A 24,841-nucleotide genomic window follows, 5' to 3' on the forward strand; every position below is an offset into this window, starting at 1 on the left:
GCAAAAGTTGAGATTGAGATGTTTGGTAACCACTATTTTAAATGCTTTGCTTTAAGAATAATTAGAGTATTTTGATTTTAAGTATATTATTTTCCACCCTATAAAACATCTTGTGAGATGCTTTTTTGCCGAGCAAAATTGTTTTAAACAAATGTATAATTTCTCTCTAAAGATAGAACAATACAGCACAATATTACTACCAAACAGTCAACTATTTTTATTTACTTAACTTTATAGCACAGCAGCTATTACCAAACATCTTTCTCCGCTTCAGTTTAAAGTGCAGCAAAACAAAGCATATTATTTATACAGCAGCTACTTCACTTGTAAGCATGCATAGTAGGGTCAAACAGGTCTTAGATGAGGTTTGTCTCCATTTCTCTCCCTCCCTACACATCAAGCCTTAGATGAGGTTATTTTTTAGTTTCTCTCTATGTATCAAGCTCTAAATGAGGCTAGTTTCTAATTAATGTGGTTAAGCTCAAGTTTCCCACCCTCCATCAGCTCATCCATCATGCTTCGAATGAGGCTGGTTTCTAGTTTCCCTCCCTCCATGCATCAAGCTTGAAATGAGGTTAGTCTCTAATTAATAAAATTAGTTTCTAGTTAATGAGGTTCGTTTTTAGTTTCCCTCCATCCCTGCCAAAAACAGGCCTTGATCAAGTCAATTATCTAGCCAAATCCTCAAGCTCTTCATTATTGCTTGCTTTAGTTGGAGCCTCCATAGCAGCATGGTCAATCCACATATTCCTGACATATTAACACTTATCATGACATTTTTAGAGGGTTATGATAGTCTATCATGCCATATAAATGGCTATTTAACCCCAAGGAGAGCCCTTAGAGACTTAATATTGTTATCAGTTTGCAGAAAGATAATGAACCAGTCCCACTTCCTTCAAAACTTACTATCATTGAAAATATTATCGGCGGTCATGTATCTCTCGGCGGACGAATAATATACACCATGAAGATGAAAGTGACACAATCTACTGTAAGCGACCAAGCAAGGATACATGGAGTTCGGATAAAGTAAAAATGTGCCCTAAAACAGTGTAGCCTGTCGTCCATACGAAGCTACAATGAACTTGCAAACAAAAATATGCCCCCGAAAAGTCCGGCCTTTTATCCCATGAAACCATCATGAACTGACGAGTGACAACAATGCATCTTTGCATGGTGCAGCATGTTCAGCAAGAATGCGAGTACAGCATTTGCAAAGCACCAGCTTGGTTGAAAGCCAACATGTATTACAGGCATCTAATGAGCCGATATATATCGGTTAGCATTGGTATAGAAGTACCTGGTTTACAAAACTGCTTTTAATAATAACGACATTTTCAGATTACTATATTTTTGTCCAATAATTTAGAATTTCCAAACAATTTCTGAAACAGCATGAAGACGTTTCATTCTGTAGCCAATTTCAAAATCCCAAAAGAAATAAGGCACCTTTTCTTTTGCCAAAAGTCTCTACTTTTTCACCAAAAACACATTCCGAGAGGGCAGGAAGTAGTCCGGGTGACTGAAGTAGCTGATCTCTTCCGCATGTAGAAGGAACTAGGAGATGGACAAGCTCATATTTGCGTATATGTTCTATATGCTGGCTGACCGAAACTCCACTTGGACTTAATAGTGGGCTCCAGATTGTCTCTGAAAGACCAAACTGAATATTTTCATCATGCCCCATCCTCATCATAGGTTCTTGCTCTTTTTCTTCTTGAGCCTCCTGCTTTCCTCTTCCGATGATTTTCTTCGTTTGGAAGCTGGCAGTTCACCACTGTCCTCAGGCTCATCATTGCTAAGAGAGACAAGCACACTCGTAGGATCATCATCTTGGACCTTATTTCTGTTTTTATTTGCCTTGGTCTTGCTTTTTACCTGTTTCTTTGATGTTTTACTTCTCTTGGAAATTTGCAACTCCTCATCTTCAACTTCAGTCTGACTGAATAGTTCCAGATCACTGGGCCGACTCACATCGTTGCCTTCAGATTCTGAAATATTTTTTCCAGAAAGGAACAGTAAGTTTGCTCATTTCACTAAAAAGGTCCTCAAGGGTTTACAAGCACATAAGGCGGGCATGTAAACATGAGTTTATTTTGTTCCAAAATCCGTTATTCTCGTTAGGAGTAACAAACTTACTGTAGGTATATCTGAGAGATTCCAAAATAATTCCTAATCTACAATTTCCCCATCTACCCTTTTGAACTTTCATAGAATGAGATAGCAAATTTATCAAAGTAACCAGAAAGAAAGACATAAGCAACCGAATGAGTTCAGTTCTGGTGATGTCATAGAAGCTATGAAGCTCCATTGCCGAAGTCTATAGAAATCTGAAAAGTGTGAAGAGGATATACAGTACCCAAAAAAAAAAAGGTTTTTCATGTGTAAGTAGAACAATCAATTCAGACAAAGCAGGCTAGCTTACACTGATGAAAGAAAATAGAAGCCTTTTTAGGACAGGCACAGAGATGTTAAATACAACGGCTTCAGTATGAGATAGCTCACAAATGAAACCACTCGAACTGATTGACTAACCATGCTTCTTGAATTAAGCTTTAGTCAAGTTGATGTTACTAAGGCTAGACCTTTTTAAATATGCTCAAATGCATGACCTCACCAATAAAAACATAGAGTTAACCAAGCTAATTTTTTAGACTTTCTTGACACAGCAGTATCAATATCAAAAGAACTGCTATGTCGTATTTTTGCCCACCCAACTCTGGTTTTGAAAATCTGACTCAGTTTTATTATTAGTAGAACTATTATGATCATCAATTGGCAGTGTGTTTCTTTGGCTTGTTAGCTTAGTCAAGGCTTGGAGAAAAAACCCAATTGCTTATATCAAAAATTATCATCTTCAGCCTCTTTGAAATTCTAGGGAAATTTTGGAGACCTCGTTTTCGGTTGCACAAGCTTTTTTTTCTTTGTTACATAGTTGCACAAGCTTAAATGGTGACCGATAATGTAGATCCCTCTACCTACCAATTAACCTCATGAGTTTCAATGCAGGCCCATGTTAGCCTAAATCTGTCTTGACAGGAATATACCACCAATTTCTAGAGTATTAGCATCAAGTTGATAACTGATTATAAAATTTACTCGATCCTTCCACAGAGCCTTCTCAACTTGTATTTCATAGCCAATCCAATATTAAAAAGTCAGGTATGATGACGACGACGACGACGACGACGATGATAATGAAATATTACTTTGTGCTAGTATGACTTGAATGGTATGCTGTTGTTCTCAAAGAAAGAGTTTGACACTATGTTCTTGAGCTAAACAAATGGCAGAGTCAATAAGGAAATCAGTTATTCATAAGTTCAGGAAAAATATCCTTGCTACTTAAATACAGGGATTAAAATAGAAAGAACCTATAAACTAGTTGATACTTTGCTGAGAGAAAGTAATAGCACAGCTTGCTCACAGGAGAACAAGGGGAGAAGACCGAAATGAAGATGACGAACTGCACCGTAATAGTGCCTATACCCCACCCACAATTTACAAGGAAAAACTTGGCAAGCAAAATTTGGTAGGAATTCCGGATGTTGGAATGATGTATACTGGCAGAGACTTAAATGGTGTTATGGGGAGACAGCAGGGGATAAGACAGTATGTATGAGATTTAGCATTTAGTGATAAAAATGAGAAGGCTGAAGCTACTTCACTTTGCTACAATATATAATTTATGCACAAGCAAATACATTTCTCAAGAAGAGATACGAGAATTTCAAGGCTCTTTAAGTGGGTAAATTAAGCAAATCGGTTAAATTTCCAGAAGAAAACAGTGAGGGACTTAAAAGGGTTGACAATTTCTAGAATAGACCAGACTGCAACATATGTTAGTGATTTATGAATTTTGGTCTTACAAGGATAAAAGGTGAATTGCTGGAGTAAAGGAATTGGTGTGAAATCTTAAAGGGAAACCAAGAAGTTTTTGGAGATGAAATTTGCAAGATGGCTAATGGAGTGTAACCACAACAAATAAGATGTGAGGACAGAAATAAACACAAAAAGGTTGAAAGTTTTCCATGAAAAAAAGCACTTCTAAGGAAATATTGATCCAAGTTGATGAAGTTCGTAGGCAGTCAAGAAAATGTAGACAAATTTAGAGATATAAAGCAGCATTTGAGAGCCTGAACAAGTAGAGAGGCCAAATTAGCTGCATATGATGATATATGTAGCAGATTAGGCACTAAATAGAGGAAAGGCATCTGGAATGCTGATAAATCAGAAGATAAGGTTACAGGACAGAAAATGTAAGAAGAACAGTGAAAAACAATATTAACCAACGAACATTTACCCAAAATTGGGAGAGAGACAATTTTCATAAATTACTGATAGTAACAAAGAAGAGTTGTTTGTTGGAAGGTGATCTTAAGTGTGATGAATCACAGCACATGTATGGAGAAATTCAGAGAGCTGATTGAATGAGGGCAAGGCCTTGAGAAGGCAAAAAAGATAAGAAAAAGAAGCCATAATCATGTTCCTGTATGGCCAAAGAAAAATTTTGTATCAAACAATATTCTTATAATGAAATTTTGAAGATAGGAACAATGTCTAGTGCACCAAGGAGAAGGTTTTTTGTGTTCGAACGTAAGAACAAAGGTACCACCATGATTGAACCTTCGTGACTGAATAGTTGCAGACAAATATACAATGAGGCATGTTATAAAACTATGAGAAAAGGTAAGAAGGCAAAGATAGTCAAATGACCTTGAAAAGAATTAACTTTGATAAAATTATTTATTGACCTCCAAGGAGCATATGATAAGTATTACCAAGGTTCGCAGACTCAGTACCGGAACCCATGCGGCGGTATGGGTCGGTACGGGTCCGTACCGGACCAAACCAGTGCGAAGCAACACAAGCAAAGAAAAAGCAAACTAGGAGGAAAAAGAGAGAGAGAGAAGGGACAGAAAGAAGAGGGAGAGGAAGACATCAGAGAGGCCGCCGGACAGCCTCCGGCGGTCCGCCATAGCCGTTGGACAGCATACTCCATGCCTACGGTGCCACGGACGTGAAACAAACAATGCCTCTGTTTCACGGTTTTTTTTTAAAAATCTAAAAAATAATAAAGCCGGCAATGGGTTTGCCGGCTTCACTTTTTTAACTTTTAAAAAAAATTCAAAAAGTGAATCCAACAAATCCATTGCAGGCTTCACTATTCATTAGCTTTTTAAAAAAAAAAAAAAGCAATGAAAGAATAGAGGCGGTCGCCCCTGTTCCCGGCCGTGCTCCACCCGCGTGGTTTCTACCACTCGGTGGCCACTCAGCAAACTCCGATAGCCCCTCCGCCGGCTACGCCTTCCTCCAGTACGTGCTCCCCATCTCACTTTCTCGCTCGTTTCAAAACTCTATCAGGCAAGACCGAGTCGCGAAGGCTTATGTGCCCTCCGATGGCTGCAGCGGGCCACTGCCCACCTCTAGCGACGTCATATTCCCTCTCCCTCTCCTCTCTCTCTCTTTCCCTCTCTCTCCTCTGGCGTACCATTCTCTTCGCCAAACCATCCCAATTCCCGCCGGTCCAGCTCAGTACGGGGTGTACCGACCAATTCAGGCCGGTACGAAATTTATTGTGTATTACATGATATAACTTTAGTAGAATTTGAGTTTTCCTTCACAGTAATATTTAGATCATTAAGGAAAACTAAAAGGTCCAAAATAAGTGAACGACTAGTGCCACAAGCAATAACTTAACACTGTTGTTAGGTTGCATCGAGAATCTGGCCTAAGCCTATATTTATTTCAGTTTAGTTGGGACATAATGTAATCAAATATTCAAGAATGTCACATGGTGTATGTTATTTGAAGATCAATGTACTGTTGATCGATCAGACTAAATTATGAGTTAATTAAATATTCAAGCTAAGGATGATGTTTCAAAGTTAGTCAAAAAAACAAAGATGTGACATGTAGAATGCAAGAACAATACGAAACAAAAGAAATAAGGAACCTATCAAAAAGTTTAAAGACAAATTGGGATATTTTGGTCAGTCAACATGGTCATGAGAAGGCATTGGTAAAAAAGGGAACTTGGTGTAACCAAAAGGGGTTAGAAGGAGGTAGGCTTAAAATTACTGGCATTAAAGTCATGCATAAGAATATGATGATAAAGATAGATTTGGTTGTTCATATGAAAAAGTTGACACACTCATGATTCAAAAACTCAAATTCAGATTCCGCTGGATGAATTTCAATGTCAACAATCTCTATGGTTTTGATTCAAGTTTTGCCAGGTTCAGTTGAAATTATGAGATATCCAAAAATTTCCTAATAAATTTGGTGGGGAAAACAGTAAAAGTAATATGAATTAGATGAATCAACCAGGCATTCTTTTTAAGTTTTTTTTTTTTTTTTTTTTTTTTGCACTGATCAGAACTGTTTTTTTGCAACTGTTAGGACCTACAGATGTACCATTTGTTGGTTTTGTACTGAAAAATTGAGTGTACAAAAACTAAGATGTTCGAAAGAACATGTTTCAATGATAATATATCATCTTAGTGTTTGATGCTAATCCAACATATGAGATGAAAAATGTCTATAGATTTGAGCTTTGAATAGCCAAGTTTACATCAAAAAATTACTTTTCCAATCTTTTCTGGAAATTAATGTTGAAACGATTCCAATTAATCTCAAAACTTCTAATCTCTACATTCAATCTAGAAAAATGTTCCTAACATTTAAAAAAAAAATACGAAATTGAAAAAGAAAAAAATAAACAACACGTGTATAATAAATTTGATGCAATTGGACCTGAACTTTAAAATTGACCCCTATTCTGGATCAGCTTTACCCACAATCTAAATGTTTTGATTTAGTATTTATAGGTCAGGCGAAGCTTCAAACCATGGACAACTACAGTTTCAGGTTTGGACCTTCGAAGTGAATTGGCATGAAATAGAAATAATAGCATTGATGTAATCAATAGGTTGCTTTTAATATTTGTTTTTAAACTTATTGTGTGTGTGCGCGCATGCGCACGTTTGTGCAGCTTCCTTCCAATGGATGGTAGTCAATACATTAGCATAACAGATGACAAGGTCGACATCAAGCTGACCAGAGGAGCAGTGGAATCTTGTTTATTCATTTGTAGAGTTTTCTTCTTAAGCATTTCCAACTGATCCATCCATATGTCCCAAGCTATGGTAATGATGATGGCAACAATGGTAAGGGCAACAGCAACAGTCACTCCAAGTGAATATTCATACATATTGAGAATTAACTGATGTAGAACCACATAAAATGGAATGACTAGGACACGAAGATGGCAAATCCAATACTGAATTTGTACAGAAAAAAGCAAGAAATCATATCAACTTAGAAGCTACAAAAATTATTTATAAGCTTACTTTGATGGAGACAACAAGGATTGCCTCTACCAAAAAAAAATGAAAAAAGACAACAATGATTGGCAAAGAAAGATTCACAAAGCCAACACATTTGGTTTAATTTGGCCAAAGGAGCTCCACTTGTGAATTTTTAATGAATAATAGCTTTTATGGTATCCAACCACAAAATAGTTCAGTGGAATTTAGGTTTTGTTAGAAGACCAACCTGATTTATTTTTGAATTGTTTTGGACATGAAAAGGTAGTACAGTGCAAACTAATTGCTTCACATTCAAGTTATTAATCTTAAAAAAAAAAAAAAAGCATGTGCAAATTGACAAGGGAATCCAAGTTTTGTAGAGACTGCATTTGTTAAGTATGAAAGAAGGTATAGATAAATGAACAGATGCAACACATGAAAATATAGAACTAAAGGTTGAGGCTCAAGAAAGTTAACCTTCTGCAGAGAAATGTGAATCAATTACTACATTTGTGAGGTGTTGCTTGAGGAAAACCTGCTCTCAACAATCAGTTAAGAAATCAATCAGCTAAACTCACGAAACAGAAAAATAATCTAAAGAAATATCAATTTTTTGCAAGCAAAGATATGTCTATGTGGTATTCTGTTGTATATCAATCATGAATGGCACAAATAATTAGGCTCAGGTTGTCATGATAACAACAAAATCAAATTATGAGATCCAAGAAAAAATACAAAGTAAAGCAAATGCTCACAAAAATCATGGATCATGAAAATCCATCTCTTGTTTGATGGCATGATTATGGACATTAAAAAGTCAAAAAATTGTTACCTAGCAGCGTTTTAAAATGTGGCAAAGAATGCCGCATATGGACCTACATAAGCAATGCAGCCTTTTGACCGCACTACATTGCCTACATGCGGCTGCTATATGTGCTCATTTTGCAAATGGACTAGAAAGACAGTCCATTTAGCATTGTGCTGGTACATATTGATCTACTTGTATCGTATAAGTAATATGCAAGCTCTGCCCGTGTTGCATTCTGGAGCCATATATAAAGCCCATTCTTATGTGAGTCTGAGCAGGGGAAGCCGGTTCGAGCTGATAGTTAGGTTTATGTGGGTTTCATATGGGTCTGATACGAGTCTAAGTTACAACATTTATTTTATAATTGCTGCAGTCAGTAATAGGTACGAAGTAATAAGCACTACTTGTTAGCTATAATTGTTATTAATATTGATTTTATCCATCCAAAAAATATTACTATCATTATTATCGTTACTATGGTGTTAATATATTACATTTACTTTTGAATGGTTGAAAATCAGTAACTGTATATGCCCCATGCACATGTGATTCGAATACTGCATATGCACTTTGCAATCCCTTGGCTGTCCACATACCATAGCTACCTTTTAAAACATAGTTCTCTGAAATTAATCTCTTACAACATTAAACTAAAAATTAGGATAAACTGAGCAATAAGATAAAGTGAATGTGCAACATTGCAGCTCTACATATACTAATCTCCAAAGACTAAATTTGCCTACCCTCCTAAAGTAAGCTATCAACAAAATTAATGAACATAGAAGTCTATTATCACTACAAGATTGGGTGCATCATCACTTTGTAGGGATGAAACTAGATCAGATACGATTGGATATCAATATATCCACATCCATATTTGTTTTCTCTGACAAATATAAATATGGATACGGATATTAGTCAGATGCAAAAATTCATACCAATATTTATTTTAAATAAATATGAATACAAATCGGATACTAGAAGTATGGATATAAATATGGATATAAGACATTTATCATAATTTTATGATTGCAAAATCAAAAATATTACTAAATGGATATACATCAAGTTAATAACATGTTAATATGGTTGTATATTTCTCTTAAAAATTAATAAGTGCTGTACAAAATTATATAGGATTATAGCTAGCATCGGATATTCAGATATAGATCGAATAGTTGTCTATCCATATCCATTTTTCTTTGACGGAGATGGATACAAATACAAATATTAATCGAATGCTCAAATTTCTATCCATATCGAATAGATTCAGATACAAAAAGATCTAGATGGATATTATCCATACCACCTTCACCCCTACCACTTTGCTCTCTGCTTTTGGAATAGCCTTATATGTAAGGGAAACACAAACACCCTTCCAAACCAAGATTCTGCAATTATTCATCAATCAGTCCACATTCCCAACAGCCACTTTTTGTCAAAGGACCAACACAATGTTCTATAATGGTCTAGAACACCTCATACTTGAACGTTTTGAATCAAGAAGTGGCATCCAATGTGTCCATCAGACAGAAGGGAAAATGACCAAGAACATATGAGGAGCAATTAATGCAGCAAGCAAGGAGGGTGTGATTTAATCGACAAGGTTACTATTCGAAGATCAACATGCAAATAGAAGTAAATTGGATTGAAGAACCCTTTGCATGGCGAAATAAATTCTCTGAAAAGAATTTTATTAATATCTCAAAAGGCTACCCCTTAAAAAGTATTATATGCATAATTAATGCGTATAATACTTTGTAAGGAGTTGGTGTTGGCTTTTTAGGCAAATTAGCATAATTAGTGTGTCACCATTTCTTTATGCAGAATATACAAGTTGTGCAGATAAAAATGAAAGAAGTGGAATTTGAAAATGATGCTCGGCCATATCTTGCAACTAGCAAGTTGCAGGATCATTTCTGCAGCCAACTTAGTGTCTCTCAAATCGGCAGTGACCAAAATAATTACAAAATTAAAGCCAGACTAGCAATGAACATTGTTATAAGATCTTTTATCATTTGATAAGCAACTTTTTTATGTACCTAGGCACAAGTTAGAAGTTGAAGCTCTCATAATTAATGTGAACAGCAATTGGAATAATTCACAATTGTTGAAATACTTTTTTCATGTTATAGTTATGATATTGCTAATATTGAAGAGCAAGATGTTAAGCAAACGAAATTCATTCATAAGATAATAATAACAAATAATATATCTGGATAAAGAAGCTAAAAGTGTTCTTGATTGTTCCTGTCAAAGTCAGAAACTGCTTTAAAATAACTAGAAGTGATTGCAACATACAGCAGAAAGAAGTTGTCTTGTCCTTGCATCCCACAAACGCAAATAGCTGTCGAGTCCTACAAATGCATTGCTAGCTTCTCAGTTCTTTTCACACAATAGTAAGCCCACAAAACCGTACCAATCATCAACTAGATATATAATCATTAACTTGTGATCATATGAAGTTACAACCATATGAAAAACAGCAAGGGCCAATGTAAAACTCATGTAACTGTTCATCACAAAAATATCCAGTGTATTGTAAAAAAAGTTATGACCCATAAATCAAGGAAAAAAAATTTAATAAGCAGGACCAATAAAAGTACCACACAATTAAAGTTAACCATAGCATCAGACTAAGCCATACAAGCAGATCAGCTATTCAAAAAAAAAAATGTTCATTAGAAGAATATCAGTATACAGTGTCAATTGCATAAATATAAATGAAGATGCAGCACATCATCAGCTAAACTCCCAATTCCTCAAATCATGGAATACATCTCTATCTTGGATGTGGCTTTCCTGATAGCCAATATAGGCAATTTATTAAGGAGAAATAATACAAATAAAGAATAGAATGTTTCACTCACATGTAATGATAAAGACAACATTACTGATACATAACAAAAACAGTTGATTACCACATCTTATTATTATTCTCATTCTACATCTGCTGAAAAGATAATCACCACTCTGTTTTCCTCTAGTATTTGCTAAATTTCAGCATTTTTGTTATCATCCTCCCTCAATGCTTTCATTCTTATCTCTATCTTTTTATAACTCTCTAGTTCAAGGAACTCCCAAATTGAACCTCATCATTATATTACCCTAGCTTTAAAACCTTGAAGGCTTGAACCATAAAACTGTAAAGTTTAATCAACCTACAAACACCCTAATGTTATGTCAATTGCTGACTCATTATTCAGATAAGTCTTATCAGACAAACAGGTGGACAGAAGGCAGCCAGGCACATGCGCACACGCACGCGTGCGCGCGCACGCCACATAGAGAGAGAGAGAGAGAGAGAGAGCTTTGTTATATATCAGTATGCATGAGCCAAGGTCAATAGGATTGTGTTCTAAGCTAGTATATTGACCACTATCTATGCAAGCACTATAAAATTCACAATACAGCTTGGAGAATATTTAGCAAGTTTTGTAATTTTATGCTTGCATCTCAAGTGCATCCTCTTCCCAATAGATTCCTCACTATCCTTAATCTCCTGCATCATTTTCTAGAGACCTTTGTGTTGACCGATGTTATTGTTACATCAGATGATAACATTCAAAAAATAAGGCACCTGCTCATAAAAGATAAACAGAACAAATGATAATAGGAAGGCCCTGGTCAGATACATGCACATGAAGGAAGCTTTGGAGGTACGATGATAAAGTTATTAAAAACCAGTTTTCAAGGTGGTCATCATTTGTCATCTCTGTGATAAGTTTTAAGTAGGTTGCATATGAATCAAGCTTGGCCAGCTTAAGCACAACTTGAAACTAAGCATGGCCAACTTGGAGTTCTATTGGTTACAAGCTAAGGCATGAGTTCAAGCTTGATTTGCTGCAGATGAAAATTGCAAACAAACAAGACAAGAAATGAGGAGCAATCAGCACCATCAACAATGAAACATAGGATTAGGAGGAAGGGTCGGAAAGGAGAACAGAAAGAGGTAAAGTCAATAGATGGAAATGCTGCGAAAATTGAGTTTTTAGAATTTTTTAAGAGAATAGGGGAGGAAAGATACAGAAAGGGGTGAATATAGGTTTGTCAGTTAGCCCGACCTAGGCCAGTTGTTGGTTGCAGAAATAAAGATATAGGAATTTTAGGTTTCGGGTAGCGAAGAGTAAGAGGATAGAATGAGATATCAGAGAAGTTATATTTACAGAAAAGAGGCATCTCAAATGTTGAGCTTAATAAATTTGGGGTTATAAACATAAGTTAAGAGTCTTTAAACCCATTCCACAGAATCATTAGATTCGCATGCAACATCCAAGACACAGACCTCGTGTAAAAAAAAAAAAAGAGTGTCTTTACTAGTGCTGTGCATGTGTGATGTATGCAAGAATATGTACGGATGAATGTGATAGATGCACTCCCACTATTGGGAAGTGCACTTTTCTTGTTTCTTTCCTTCGAAGTAAGAATCAGTAACAATAAGACTACAATAGAGAAGTGCAAACAGAAAGTGGGCCTAACACTAGCATGATGAATAAATCTCAAGCATGGCAAAAAATGTTTCCACCTCAGATTCAGTCTCCAGCCTGGCTTGTTCACTAAAAGTACAGGCGCATATGAAGTCAAACATTAATTTGAACATGAGCTCCACACAAAAAGCTAGCTCATTTAAGAGCCCTAGTTCCATGACACCATCATATTTTATCCCATCCTTTTCCATCCTTATTTTAGGCCATAAATCTTATTTATTCATAATTAGAACACTGATACATAACAATATTACATAATTTAGAGAACTGGATGATAAAAAAGGAACAAACAAATACAGAGGCAGGGGATATGGAAATATTGAGGAGAATGAGTGATGTAGCAAGGAAAAAATTGAATATAAGCATGTCAAATAAGCTTAAGAGTGACACATAGGTGGTAACAATTGATTAAGTACCAACCAAGATGATAACCATATGATCACTGTAATAAACATCAAAGGAAGCCTTACTAAAGTAAGAGGTGCAAATGGAACTCCAAAAAAAACATGAATTAGTGTCTGTTTTAATGAGCATAGTCAACAATAGGAACAAATGCCAAAAAACACTGATAAAGTGAACCTGGAAAGACGAGACAGCTAAGGCTATAGACGGGCTCAAACTGGTCTAAAGTGCAATCAGTTATGAATAGCTTAATTTTAGGCATCATGATTGATTGGACTCAAATTCTAATCCCAAATCAATAGGAAAGTGGATATGGACCAGCCCTAGACCAACCAAAACTTGAGACCCACATAATATAATATAATAAATACAAAATATCAATTTAAAAAAAAAAAAAAAAAAAAGAGGGCCCCTTTCTCTACTCTGACCCCTTTCCCCTCTCCTTTTCCTAATCCCTTTCCTACCCCCTTCCCCACACCCCTACTTTAAATCCACCCCAGAAAGAACTCACAAGCCTTGCCATACCACAGCCATTGCAACACCATCCATGCTAGGCCACTAGCTACCAGTCCAGCCTTCTAGCAACAAAATGTCAACTGACTAACCTGATGAAACCCCAAGACCCACATCCAAGCACACCCCACTCCCTTGCAGTTCTGTGTGTGTGTGTGTGTGTGTGTGTGTGTGTGTGTGAAAGATGCTCAAGCATGAACAGGACCATCCTCAGGCTCAAGCCTTTAAGCTTCAGCCCTAATTTGGATCATTTCAGACCCTAGTAAATAATGTTTATATGATTATAGCTCTCTTGTCAACAATCACAGTTGGTGATGCACAATTTTTAAGCACGTATGGCGATGTACATGGAACAAACAGATTAGTATTAGAATGAGACCTGAGCAATGGGCAGGCTCAGGCCGGGCTTTGCTAAAATATTAACAGCTTTTTTCTCAACCAAGGCTTGGCCCGGCCATCGGGCTTATCCTTGCTGCTCAGGCCCCACCCTAGATGATGGACGGGCTGACCAAGCCCACCCAAAAGGCCCACCTATTTTTTTGTCTCTCTCAAACAGTAAAGATCCTATGTGAAAAATCATACAGGTAAACAGAGTAAAACATGAGCAATTTTTATGCAATTAACAAAAATCCAAATTCAAAGACCAAGACTGATCGGGCCGAGCGGTGGGCACTCTAAGCAAGGTGTGGGGTGGGGGATATAAACTTATAAAAGGTTTCTAAACCTCCACTTATTTGTCAGGCTGGGCCGAGCCGGGCTGGGTTAATTATTTGCATAGATTCCCAGGCCCGGCCATAAACGTAAGCGGGCCTCTTGGGCCTCGGGTCAGACCGGGCCTCATGTGAATTCTCCATGTCCAAGTCCTCGAGTCTAATTAGAATATAGAAGAATATAGAGAAATTTTCAGCAATCCTAGAGTATTAGTCACCAAGATGCAACATAGTTCATCTGAAAGCTCCTCAAAATATAGCAGCCAAAAGATTTAAGGACCAATATGCAATCAGAAGAATTTCAAATTCTCCTATACACCGATGCAACTGAGTAAACATTGTAACAGGCCCATTTTCTTCCAGTAAAAAGATTTCTACAAACTTGAATAATAATATATTCATATTTAACTGTTATAAAATAGATGAAACTTCGCATATCAGAGGTATGAACTCCAAGACAAATCACTTGGACCATTTGAATGTATAGAATGACAAGAGGAACAAATCATTGTATGAATCTAATATATCAATGAAGCCAGATATTGAAAAGATCAGATATTATTCTCACCACATGATGCTATCACCGGTAACTCTGGATGTCTAGCTATGGATCTAATGCTTCCACAGCACTTACCCACATAGCATCCCAGCATTTTTCCTGAAACAAATTGAATCACCATTTATAGTCAAGTTTATGATCATACTAAACAAGCAGTATCCTATTATCAAATAGCTCTATTAGCTCAGTTAATCAATTAGATAAATAATATCCTATATCAAGATCCAATAAGAAGCAAGATTGATGATAGGAGTCGCTTAGATAACCGATATAGGAACCTGAATGACAAGATATTTGAGGTACACAAGAAGCATAAAAAGCATTACAGTGATGCTCATACTAGGCCTGTCAATAACTTGGGTTTGACAAAATTTGCCCTATTTGTTCTGGCCCCAAATTATTACAAAGTGGACCAACTCAGACTTAGCTCTTTTTCCCGCTTCTCAGTGTGGCACTCAAACTTCTTTTTTGGTGTTTCTAGGCTTAAGAATGATTTGACTTTTATATTACATAAATGGGCCTACTTTAGCCCAATCCATATATCCCCATGACTCTATATCAGCTTTAAAGATCTGAATACAATGTTTTACACATTTGTAAAAGCTCTGAGCTAATTAACAGATCCAAGTTTACAGTTTACTAACACTAAAGTTCATTTAAGTATATAAAGTTGCATCTGGTTCACACAAATGAAAAGAATCGGAATGGGAATCAAAATAGAATGGGAATGAAAGGTAAGGCATCAAAATCGCGATTCCTATTCCATTGTTTGGTTATGAAATGAACGAACTCACTAAAAAGGAATAGCAATTCAATTCTAATTGATAATTTAGCTAGCTATGTATTATATATGAACATTCTAAATATATCATTGACTAAGGAATACAACTAAATCTTATAATAACAATTGTTATGGTTCTTTTTGGACCTTCTAATACATTTTATATCTATATGATGAACTTTTAACTATCAGCCACTTAATGTCTTAATAAACGTTATTTTACATTCTCACAGTTTATCCTTTTTTATTATTTTTACTTTGATTTATATTATTATTTTATTTTTACATACCAATTTATTATTAATTAATACATTTTTATTTCTGTTTTTATTTTTGGTACTTTTTTTGATTATTGTGGCATAATTTTAATGTGCTCAAATTTTGTTTTCTATATTTGCATGAATTTATTTTTTTTGGTTTTATTAAAGGTTACTTATATTTGATATTCTAAATTTAATATTTTAAAATTTTAAATTATTTTTATTTTTTTCTTTTATTCCTATTTTATTCATATATTAATTCTAAATAATGTATTTTATTTTATATTGTTCAGCATTTTAATAAGGCATGCAATTACTCTATATTAAACCTTATTTCATATCTTTAATCTTAATTTATTATTAATTTAGTTTAATATTTATCTAACATATTTTTCGATTTGATATCAGTCAGTGATTTATATTTTTGCTCTCATGTTTTTTCCATCAACATGCATTGCACAATGCTCATTTGCTAGTACCTAATACATAGCAAACCTTCAAATAACAACTAATAATAGGATTGTGGAACTATCCCAAACCGCTCAATTCAGGACATGCCAAACCATACCGATTGGGGACCAGGACAATTCCGGCATTCAAAATGAAAAAATGGCAAATAAGGGGGAGAGCAAGAAGGAAAGAGAGGAAAAGAGAGAGACAGAGGGGGAGGGAAGGAGAGGGAGACGCTGGCGGGCCACGGAAGCCTCCAAGTGACTGAAGGAGGGGCTCCACCCTCCTCCCGACTGACACAACAGCGACAGCCGCTGTTTCTTTTCCATTTGCTATGATGAAAAAATATGGCCCCATTAAATTGCACGACAAAGGAGGATATGAGAATGTGAAAATCCTACCCAAAAATAATGCGATGGTGCTTTTTTAACAATGGACACTAACAAAGAGCATCATATTGTTTTATTTCATTACGATAACAACAAGCAGTTGCATGACTGAATAATGGGGATAAGACCCAAGGAAACTATAGTATGGTTGTGAAAATGGTCAAATACAAAATAATGATAGCAGACAGTCATGAAAGTACAGCTTAAAAAACTGAAAAGGCAAAATATGAGCTAGTACAAAAAATGAACAGTACAATAGACAACTAGTCATCTTTTAGGCTTTAGCACAATCAACATACCTGTTCTCATGTCAAAGGAAGCAAGGTCCCCAGAACCAGTCCCTACATAGATGGTATAACCATCTATATCTTCAGTAACTGCCTTAATTGGAGATTCTCGAAAACTGACAGAAATGACAGGTCTTCTTTGGGCTAAGATATCATAAAGGCGAACCTGTCACAAAATACATTATTACCACACAGACAAGTCCAACCAATTTCTGAAAGAGAATAAAACAAAGATGAAGCTAACAGTTGAATGTACTTTTCCCAAGTTGTGGACAACTGAAAGGAAACAACAATGTATTGCAAATATGCCAATCCAAATACACTAATAGCAAAAATATTCGGTAAAATCAATCTCTATAAACACAAGAAACCTTTCATTTTGATTGAATATTGTTCAACTAGCTAGTATGCAAGTACAGTCTTGAGATTAAAAGCAGCATTAGCTGAACAGCAATCACGAGGGCACCTGATAATCTCAAGCCCATGAAGTTCAAATAATTTTGCCAACAGAACTTTATAATATACCTACTTGGCTTTAAATCTTAGAGAACATTCTTGTGTCTTGTAATTTTAACCTTGTGAGAAGATCATGAAGTGATACCTGATGATTGGCTGTGCCAGCTACAATTTTGCGATGATCATCTTTGCTTAAAAATGTTGCAGCAGTAAACCAGGTTGGAGTAAATATACCAAGGCTGTTAGATGGAGGCTTCAGAGGGGCCAAGCACCAAAAGAAAGAACCTAATTAATATCAAAGAAAATATACTAAAATATTTATGTTTTCAAGATGCAGTATAGAAGCACGAAAAAACTCACAGATTTTGCAGTCCAGATCTTACTACATTTGCTAAGATCCCACAAATTTACTTCAATTCCCTTCCTGTGTTAGAAAAAAGTGAACACCCTCTCATGATCTCATCACTGAAGCTACATGAATCTGAACATATGTTAACCTTCAATTAAAGAGGTTGACGTCTGATTAAAGAGGTCTACTTAAACTTACATAGCATAAACCCTGATAAGTAATGCCAGAAAAACCTCTCAGTTTTAATTGAAGTTTTGAAAAACTTACCCACCAAATAAAGCATAGTTCTCAGTGTTGTCAACTGAAGAGCATGTCACATTGCCCGAAGTGCATATATTCCATGAGCTGGGAGAGTCTGTATGCAAGTCTGCTGGTGCATCCCTCAATGCAACAGACCTCAAGCATGCTTTTCCTTTTTCTGTACAAGTAAGGAATACAGCTAACCTGAAAGGCAAGTGATAAAGTATGATAGTCATCTGAATGCAAATTCAGAACATTGTTCAGAAAATAATTATACACATCGCAAAAGGATATCAATTTTTCAAGCAAATGGGATCATAAATTGCTGAGGAATAGGTCCAAACACTTCTCATCTTTCATAAATATTAACACATATGCATTAAGTTCTCATGCCACTATGTACATCAGTTTCAATTATGTTACTATTTTAAGAGTCAAAGCGGTCATCTCCACCACCATGAAAACTTTAAGTACAACCTCCATGCATAGAATCATGTGAAATTAAAATTGTGGAAAATCATTGCAGTTATGTGATTGGATCCCAGACTTGACAGGCAACAGTTATAGATGTGCCAGGTAATTGTCCTATGCCTCCCATCATTAACAACACAATCACAAAGCATGACATTTCATTAAACTTTTAGAATAGGAATATACTAGATATAAAGACTGCATCATGAAGAACCTCAACCCAAGATGACTTCATGCAAAGTAACATATTATGGTTGTTTTAGATTTTCATCATAAGTTGTAATTTGTTGTTAAGTTTTCAAGGCCACTTACCATGTTTCATTACAATTGACAGAAACTTGATCACAGCTGTAACCTGTCAAATTTCTAAGCATTTTATGGTCCTATTTCTTGGATTGTTTCACCATAACTTATAAAAATCAATTGAAATGGGGTTTCCAAATATATGTTGGATGAAAATGCAAAAAATGGATTTATGTGATTTTTATTCTCAACAAACAAATATATGGATTTTGAATGATACATGAAAACACAGGTTTTTGTCAAGCCAGGTTCTCAAGAACCTAACGATCCATGGGCCTGATAAAAACTGACTTATGAACTCAAAGTGACTTAAGCCCACAATATTGGACTGTCCGAACCTTTTTTCACTTCTCACATATGCTCCAACAGCCTTTCATCCTTTTGCACTGACCTCTAAATTGTTGCCACTAAAGATCAATAATTCCATGTAGTATCACTTGCATGAATAAGACAGCATCAATGTGTCTGTCACTCCTGTATTTTATGAATCTCAAGTCGAGTCATATTCAGAAAAAGAGTCAAGTCTTATGCAATATGAAGGTTTAAAACATGCTCGCAAGAATCAAGGTTTCTAACGTTCTAGCTCTGGAGATCAAATTATGGGCCCTTCACTACTAATACCAATCCATCACTCATCATAACTACAAATGACATTCTTATCGTTTATCCCCTAAAAAATTCACAATTTGAAACCAGTCTGCTAAAAACATGTGAACTGTTCATGATTTTTTGATTATTCTTTCTTGATCAAATTCATTTATTGCAACGAGTTACTTGCCCAGAGAATCTTTCAGGATTTTTTGATCATTATTAAACAAATGCATTTATTGTATCGAGTTACTTCAGCAGACACGGGATTGGAAACAAGGTTGCTGTTTTCAATAGGTTATCCATCACATTTTTGAGCTGCATTGTTGAGAAGAAACTTTTAATGCTGTAATTGGAAACATTTTTAGCTATAAAATTATAGTTGTTAACTTTGTTCTTTCTCTGTATTTTTTTGTTCATATCAGCAATTATTAGTCTTTCATTTTTATTTATGAAATGCAATGCTTTGTTCATTTATCCTATTTCTCATTATAAGTTAATTATGTGAACATATCGCAAGCTCTTTCTCGTTTCTTATTTAGATACTGAGATCTCATTAGCTTAAGGTTTCCAGGACTAATGTCAAACTGTGATTGTATCTAACTCAAAAATGCCACAGCTTCAATCTAGCATTCACAAGATTGAGGGCAAAGCCTTTTTTAGATACTAAATACTTTGGAAGAGGTTCTTCCATTCTTTCCAACTGACTAGTACTCATCTTGCTCATGTTTAGTTATGCATGTTCATAATGTTGCATCTAGCATTATGTCTCAGATCTTTATCCAAGTCTAGAACATGAAGGAATTATTTAAATCAACCTACATCAATATTTGAATGCATGAACCAGTGAACTGCAATGGCATTGGATGCAGAATCCAAATGAGTAGCTGGAGCAATTGTTTTTAAATCACCAAGAATGAAAGTGATAAGTAAGCACCAAGGATCAATTATTTCATCATGAATGAGTGTCTAGATGTATATGTCTAATGTTTTTATTGTTGCTATTGTCATTCCTGGTGATTAAACAAATTTGCCATCTGTATTATCAAAATGAATCCCAAGCATATGTGCACATGAAAACAACTATATATTTGTGTGGCCAAAAAAATCTGTGTTGACTATCAAACTAGATTGTTAACTTAAAGGCACTTTGTTCTCAATATAATTCCATCATCTATATTTTCTATTCAATGAGACTGGCCATCAACTTCCAGGACTGGCTTAGAACAGAAATTGAAATTTTGCCTGACAAGCTTCACCAAAGACCTAAAAGATGAACTTAAGCTAATACCATGCAATGCAAAGTTGCAAACATTTGTAAAGCACATGAAATAAAAGTGCCCCTTGCTTCTACAGGTCACAATGATTCAAGAGGATTACATGGCCAACAAGGCAACCAATATGAACCAACCTGACAAATTATGATGTTGATCACTTAAAGGTGATCCACTGATTGACCTGTTTAACAGTGTTACTAGATAGAACAATCATTGTCACAGTTTAGGTCCAAGCAGAATATGATGAACTAGTTAGTATGCCCACCGAAGTGAACAGACACATAAAACAGTACATTTGTGAAATTTTGTTTTCACGGCCTATGTTTAATTTACAAACCAAAAGAATACAACTGCCAAAAAAAAAAAATAACAAGAGTCAGTACAAATCATGATTTCATAAATCTCTGTTTTATGCTAGGTTTTCATCTTTGGCTGAGATAATCAGTTTACATCAGTATCGATCACTCACCGACATGAGATAGCATATATATATCAGTTCTATATATCTCAGCCGATATAACCCAATCTCTACTGATATATTGGCTGATACAAAATAGGAAAATTGGGCAAGATTTCCTAATCAGGCTTTTAGGATCATCAAAAAGTTTTTTTTTTATTTATTATCATGCAAATTAATATTTTAAATAGAAGCTAATCTCTCATTCACTATATTGGCGAAGATTTTGTTATCAGGGTTCCTATAACATGAGCCAAGATTTTGGAAAATCTAGGAATATCTTGGTTCCTTGCTATTCAATTCCTCTTTCATTATCAATCAAGTCAAGCTGAGATCTTGGTCCATCATGGTGTCAGCCATCAACCAAAATGGCCAAGATCTCTGATGTTAGAAACCTTGCTTTTATGGAAATACCCAACCAAACAGATGTTTGATGGTTCACAGTTATATCATCAAAGGGTACCTTGACTAATATCTAACAACTGGACAAGTCTAACTCCACTTTAGTGTTACTGACTTAAAAGACATCCAACACTATTCAAAGTTTAGGTACAGAAACACAATTTACATTTTCATGTGAGAGCACCAAAATGCAAAAGCCAAAAGAGATAACACCATATTTCAGACTGATGCTATTTGCTAGATTGAACCAGACTATTCTTTTCAGCTAAATTAAAACAGACAATGAAATCAGCTGCCAAAAGGTGCAATGATTCAGCCCTTCAAGATATAGGCCACACAGATAAGCTCCATAACTAAAATAAGCCCTGGACTAGTAAACAGAAAAATTGCTAGAGAGAGATTATTGTCTCAAACTCAACATATACACCATGGTCAGACGCTCTCAGATGTTTATAATCATCAAATTTTGTATACATAATAGATGTTCTGACAAACAAGCTACAACAAGAACAAACTGAAAATCAAAAAATATGAACTATGTTAAATCCTTGCTTGGCATGAAGGAGCTGGCAAACTCAGTAACCAAATAACCAACTCAATATCTATTAAAAATTCATACTTAAGAATTTAGATCCATACCATATAAGCATTTTTATTAAATTTCATAGCAAAAGAAAATGTAACTGAGTGAAATTACTGTATGGAGCATGAAACAATAACAAATGTAAATTCCACCAATTGGAGTTAAGAGAAGGTTCAGTAATAAAAAGAAGTGAATTAACTCATTGCCTACCTACAAGATAACTCAATTTTCTTTGTCCTAAAGAGATGCAATCCAACAATTTGATCATCCTTAAGAGCACCATTTGAAGAGTCAGACTCATCAACTTTGGTGGTGGCCAAAGCATCCCCATTTAACGGATTCAGAAACTCCACCTGTGGTTCAAAGCACAGATCAGATGTTGTATAAAGTACGGCACAAATGAGAGAGAACACCCAAAATTGAAGGGAAGATATTAGAAAAAAAGGAGCATTCACTCCATGTCGTAGCTCCAAGGTGTAACGCACCAAACCATTCTTCCGTGCTATGGCCAAAAGCTGCACAAAGAACACCCATAAGTTAGCATATATTATAACATAAAAACATTTCAAATAGCAAAGAGACATCAAATGCATTCAAAGTTATACTCCATTCTTTACCGAGAAGATAAAACCATAGACAACTGATTCACCATAATTTTTTTATAAAAAAAAGGGAAAATATTAAAGGACAAACAAAATATAAATCAGCCAAATGGCAAGCCTCATCCCGGTTTATATAACAGGCATTTACATATAGCACGAAGATTTTACCCCTAGATATATTTTACTTGGTGATTTGCCTGCATCGAGCCTTTAGATCAGTAATCAACAGCCTTTGTGACCTTTAAACCCCTGCTGTAAGAAAAATGTCATGCCATTTTGACCCCAACACAACATACTCCAACATATAACAATACACTTTCATCATAAAACCTAAATTAACTCTGTCCTTTGGTCATTAAATGCTAAATATTGCCTATATGAACTCTTCCTAACTTTTGGGAAAGTTAAACCCAACTTAAGAACTCATCTTTAATTTATGTTGATTTCTGCTGAAACTATGATAATTACGAGTTCTTTGACTGCATGCTTCCTTTTAATCCTAATTCTTTCATACCCAAAACAACCTACAGTGAAATTTCAATATTGCATTAATAAAGATGACTCAAGGAGTACTGAAAGGCTTTTAGACTCACATTACAATCTTGGACTTTGATCTACATAAACTAGTTACCCAAATGCCAGAGTCATATGACTAGATCTTCATCAATCGTGTTCAAGTAAATCAAAGACTTGATGGAGAGGCAAATACAGGTTGCTATCGAGTCCTACTTGTTTCCTTTTTAAAAAATCAAAGATTACACATGATCAATATTATGAGAAACTACTAGTCATCCAATGCACAAGATCAAAGGTCTAGACACCATTACAAATTAAGACAAGCTACCAAATGATCGACAGACAAACCGGGTCAATTTTGCGGTCAGCAAAGGAAGCTGCGAGCACACCCCGTGAAGCATCGGTGGACCCCATGTTTCGACCACCTTTGGAGTTCCGACCTTTCCGCGAGCTTCAACTACTGCAAGCCATAGTGCACAGTGAGCAAAATCAAGCAACAAAACAGCATGGCTGAAGAGCCATGGACGACAATTCAATTCAGCTACATATACCACCTTTGACAAGGCCGAGAGCATCAGTTGTAAGGACTCTCAGAGGAGGGCATCCAGGGCACTCCAGTGTACTAGTTCGTGGCATCTTATTATACTCCTTTAGCTACTCCAAAATCAAAAAAACCTACAAAAGAATGAAAAATAGTTCTTGTTAACTAAAAATTCCAAAGTAAAGCTTGAGAATTACATGATCATGGGTATGAACAAACCAAAGGATCCGGGACAAATGTACCAATCCCACCATTTGAGCCAGAGCAACATTCATATCTTTCATCGCTACCAGATCAAACATGAGACTAGCATCCTAAAAAACGAAATGGAAAGCAAACTATCGTTTCTCCGAAATCCTCTCTCTACCCCTTCTTTAATCGCCCTCCTCCGCCTCGTCGCCGCCTTCGCCGGCGGCCGCGAGGCCCCCTCGTCGCCCGTCGGTGCTCTTTTCCCCAAAAAAAAAACCCAAACGGAACCTAAGAAACCCCTCCGATCTCTCTCAGGTGCTCTCCTTCCCCACAGATCTCCGAAAAAGAGAATGAAATTAAAAGAAAAATAAGAGGAAAAAAAAAATAAGACCCATGTGGGAAAAGTTCTCACCTTTTCCTTTGTTTTCCGTCGTTCTTTTGTTTTCGTTGATTTATGTTTTCCCCCGGTTTTTCCTTGTTCTTTCCGTCCTCAGGAGTCTCTATTGGGCGGAAGGCTGGAGCGGCAGCAAAGGGAAACGTAGACGATGGCTAGGGTTTTCTGTTGGAGAGTTATATGTCATAGTTTAAACGGTATAAATACACCATCAATCGATTACCCATGGGACAAGCGTTGGATGGCTATATATATCATGGTTTAAACGGTATAAGTATGCCACCAATCGATTACCCATGGGACAAATTCAAAACCCATTTTAATTTTAAATTTCGAATATATATATAAAAATATATTAATATTTTTTTATGAATTATTTTCTAACTATAATAATTAATATAGTATTTGATAATAATATTTTTTTTTTTGATAAAAATGGGTTAAAGAGGGGGAAAGACGAATTGAGGAAAAACTCTTTGTACACAAAGAGAGGAGAAACTCTTTTTGCACCGCG

The 24,841-nt window shown here is 35.7% G+C and overlaps 1 protein-coding gene across 1 annotated transcript; it reads right to left on the reverse strand.

Annotated features, from left to right (window-relative positions):
- Positions 1-1,229: 1,229 nt before the first annotated feature.
- Positions 1,230-24,482, reverse strand: LOC105053376 (ribosome biogenesis protein NSA1). Its single transcript, XM_010934498.4, is given in 14 exon segments — positions 1,230-1,994; positions 7,791-7,848; positions 10,423-10,478; positions 14,802-14,891; positions 16,972-17,125; positions 17,561-17,668; positions 17,776-17,839; positions 18,032-18,208; positions 22,296-22,438; positions 22,571-22,600; positions 23,552-23,604; positions 23,607-23,663; positions 23,758-23,878; positions 24,346-24,482. Coding segments are annotated over 13 exon segments (1,371 nt in total). The 5' UTR covers positions 23,840-23,878; positions 24,346-24,482; the 3' UTR covers positions 1,230-1,695.
- Between the last annotated feature and the right edge of the window lie 359 nt (positions 24,483-24,841).

Source organism: Elaeis guineensis, chromosome 10, assembly GCF_000442705.2.
Source record: "Elaeis guineensis isolate ETL-2024a chromosome 10, EG11, whole genome shotgun sequence".
In the NCBI taxonomy this organism is placed as follows: Eukaryota; Viridiplantae; Streptophyta; class Magnoliopsida; order Arecales; family Arecaceae; genus Elaeis; species Elaeis guineensis.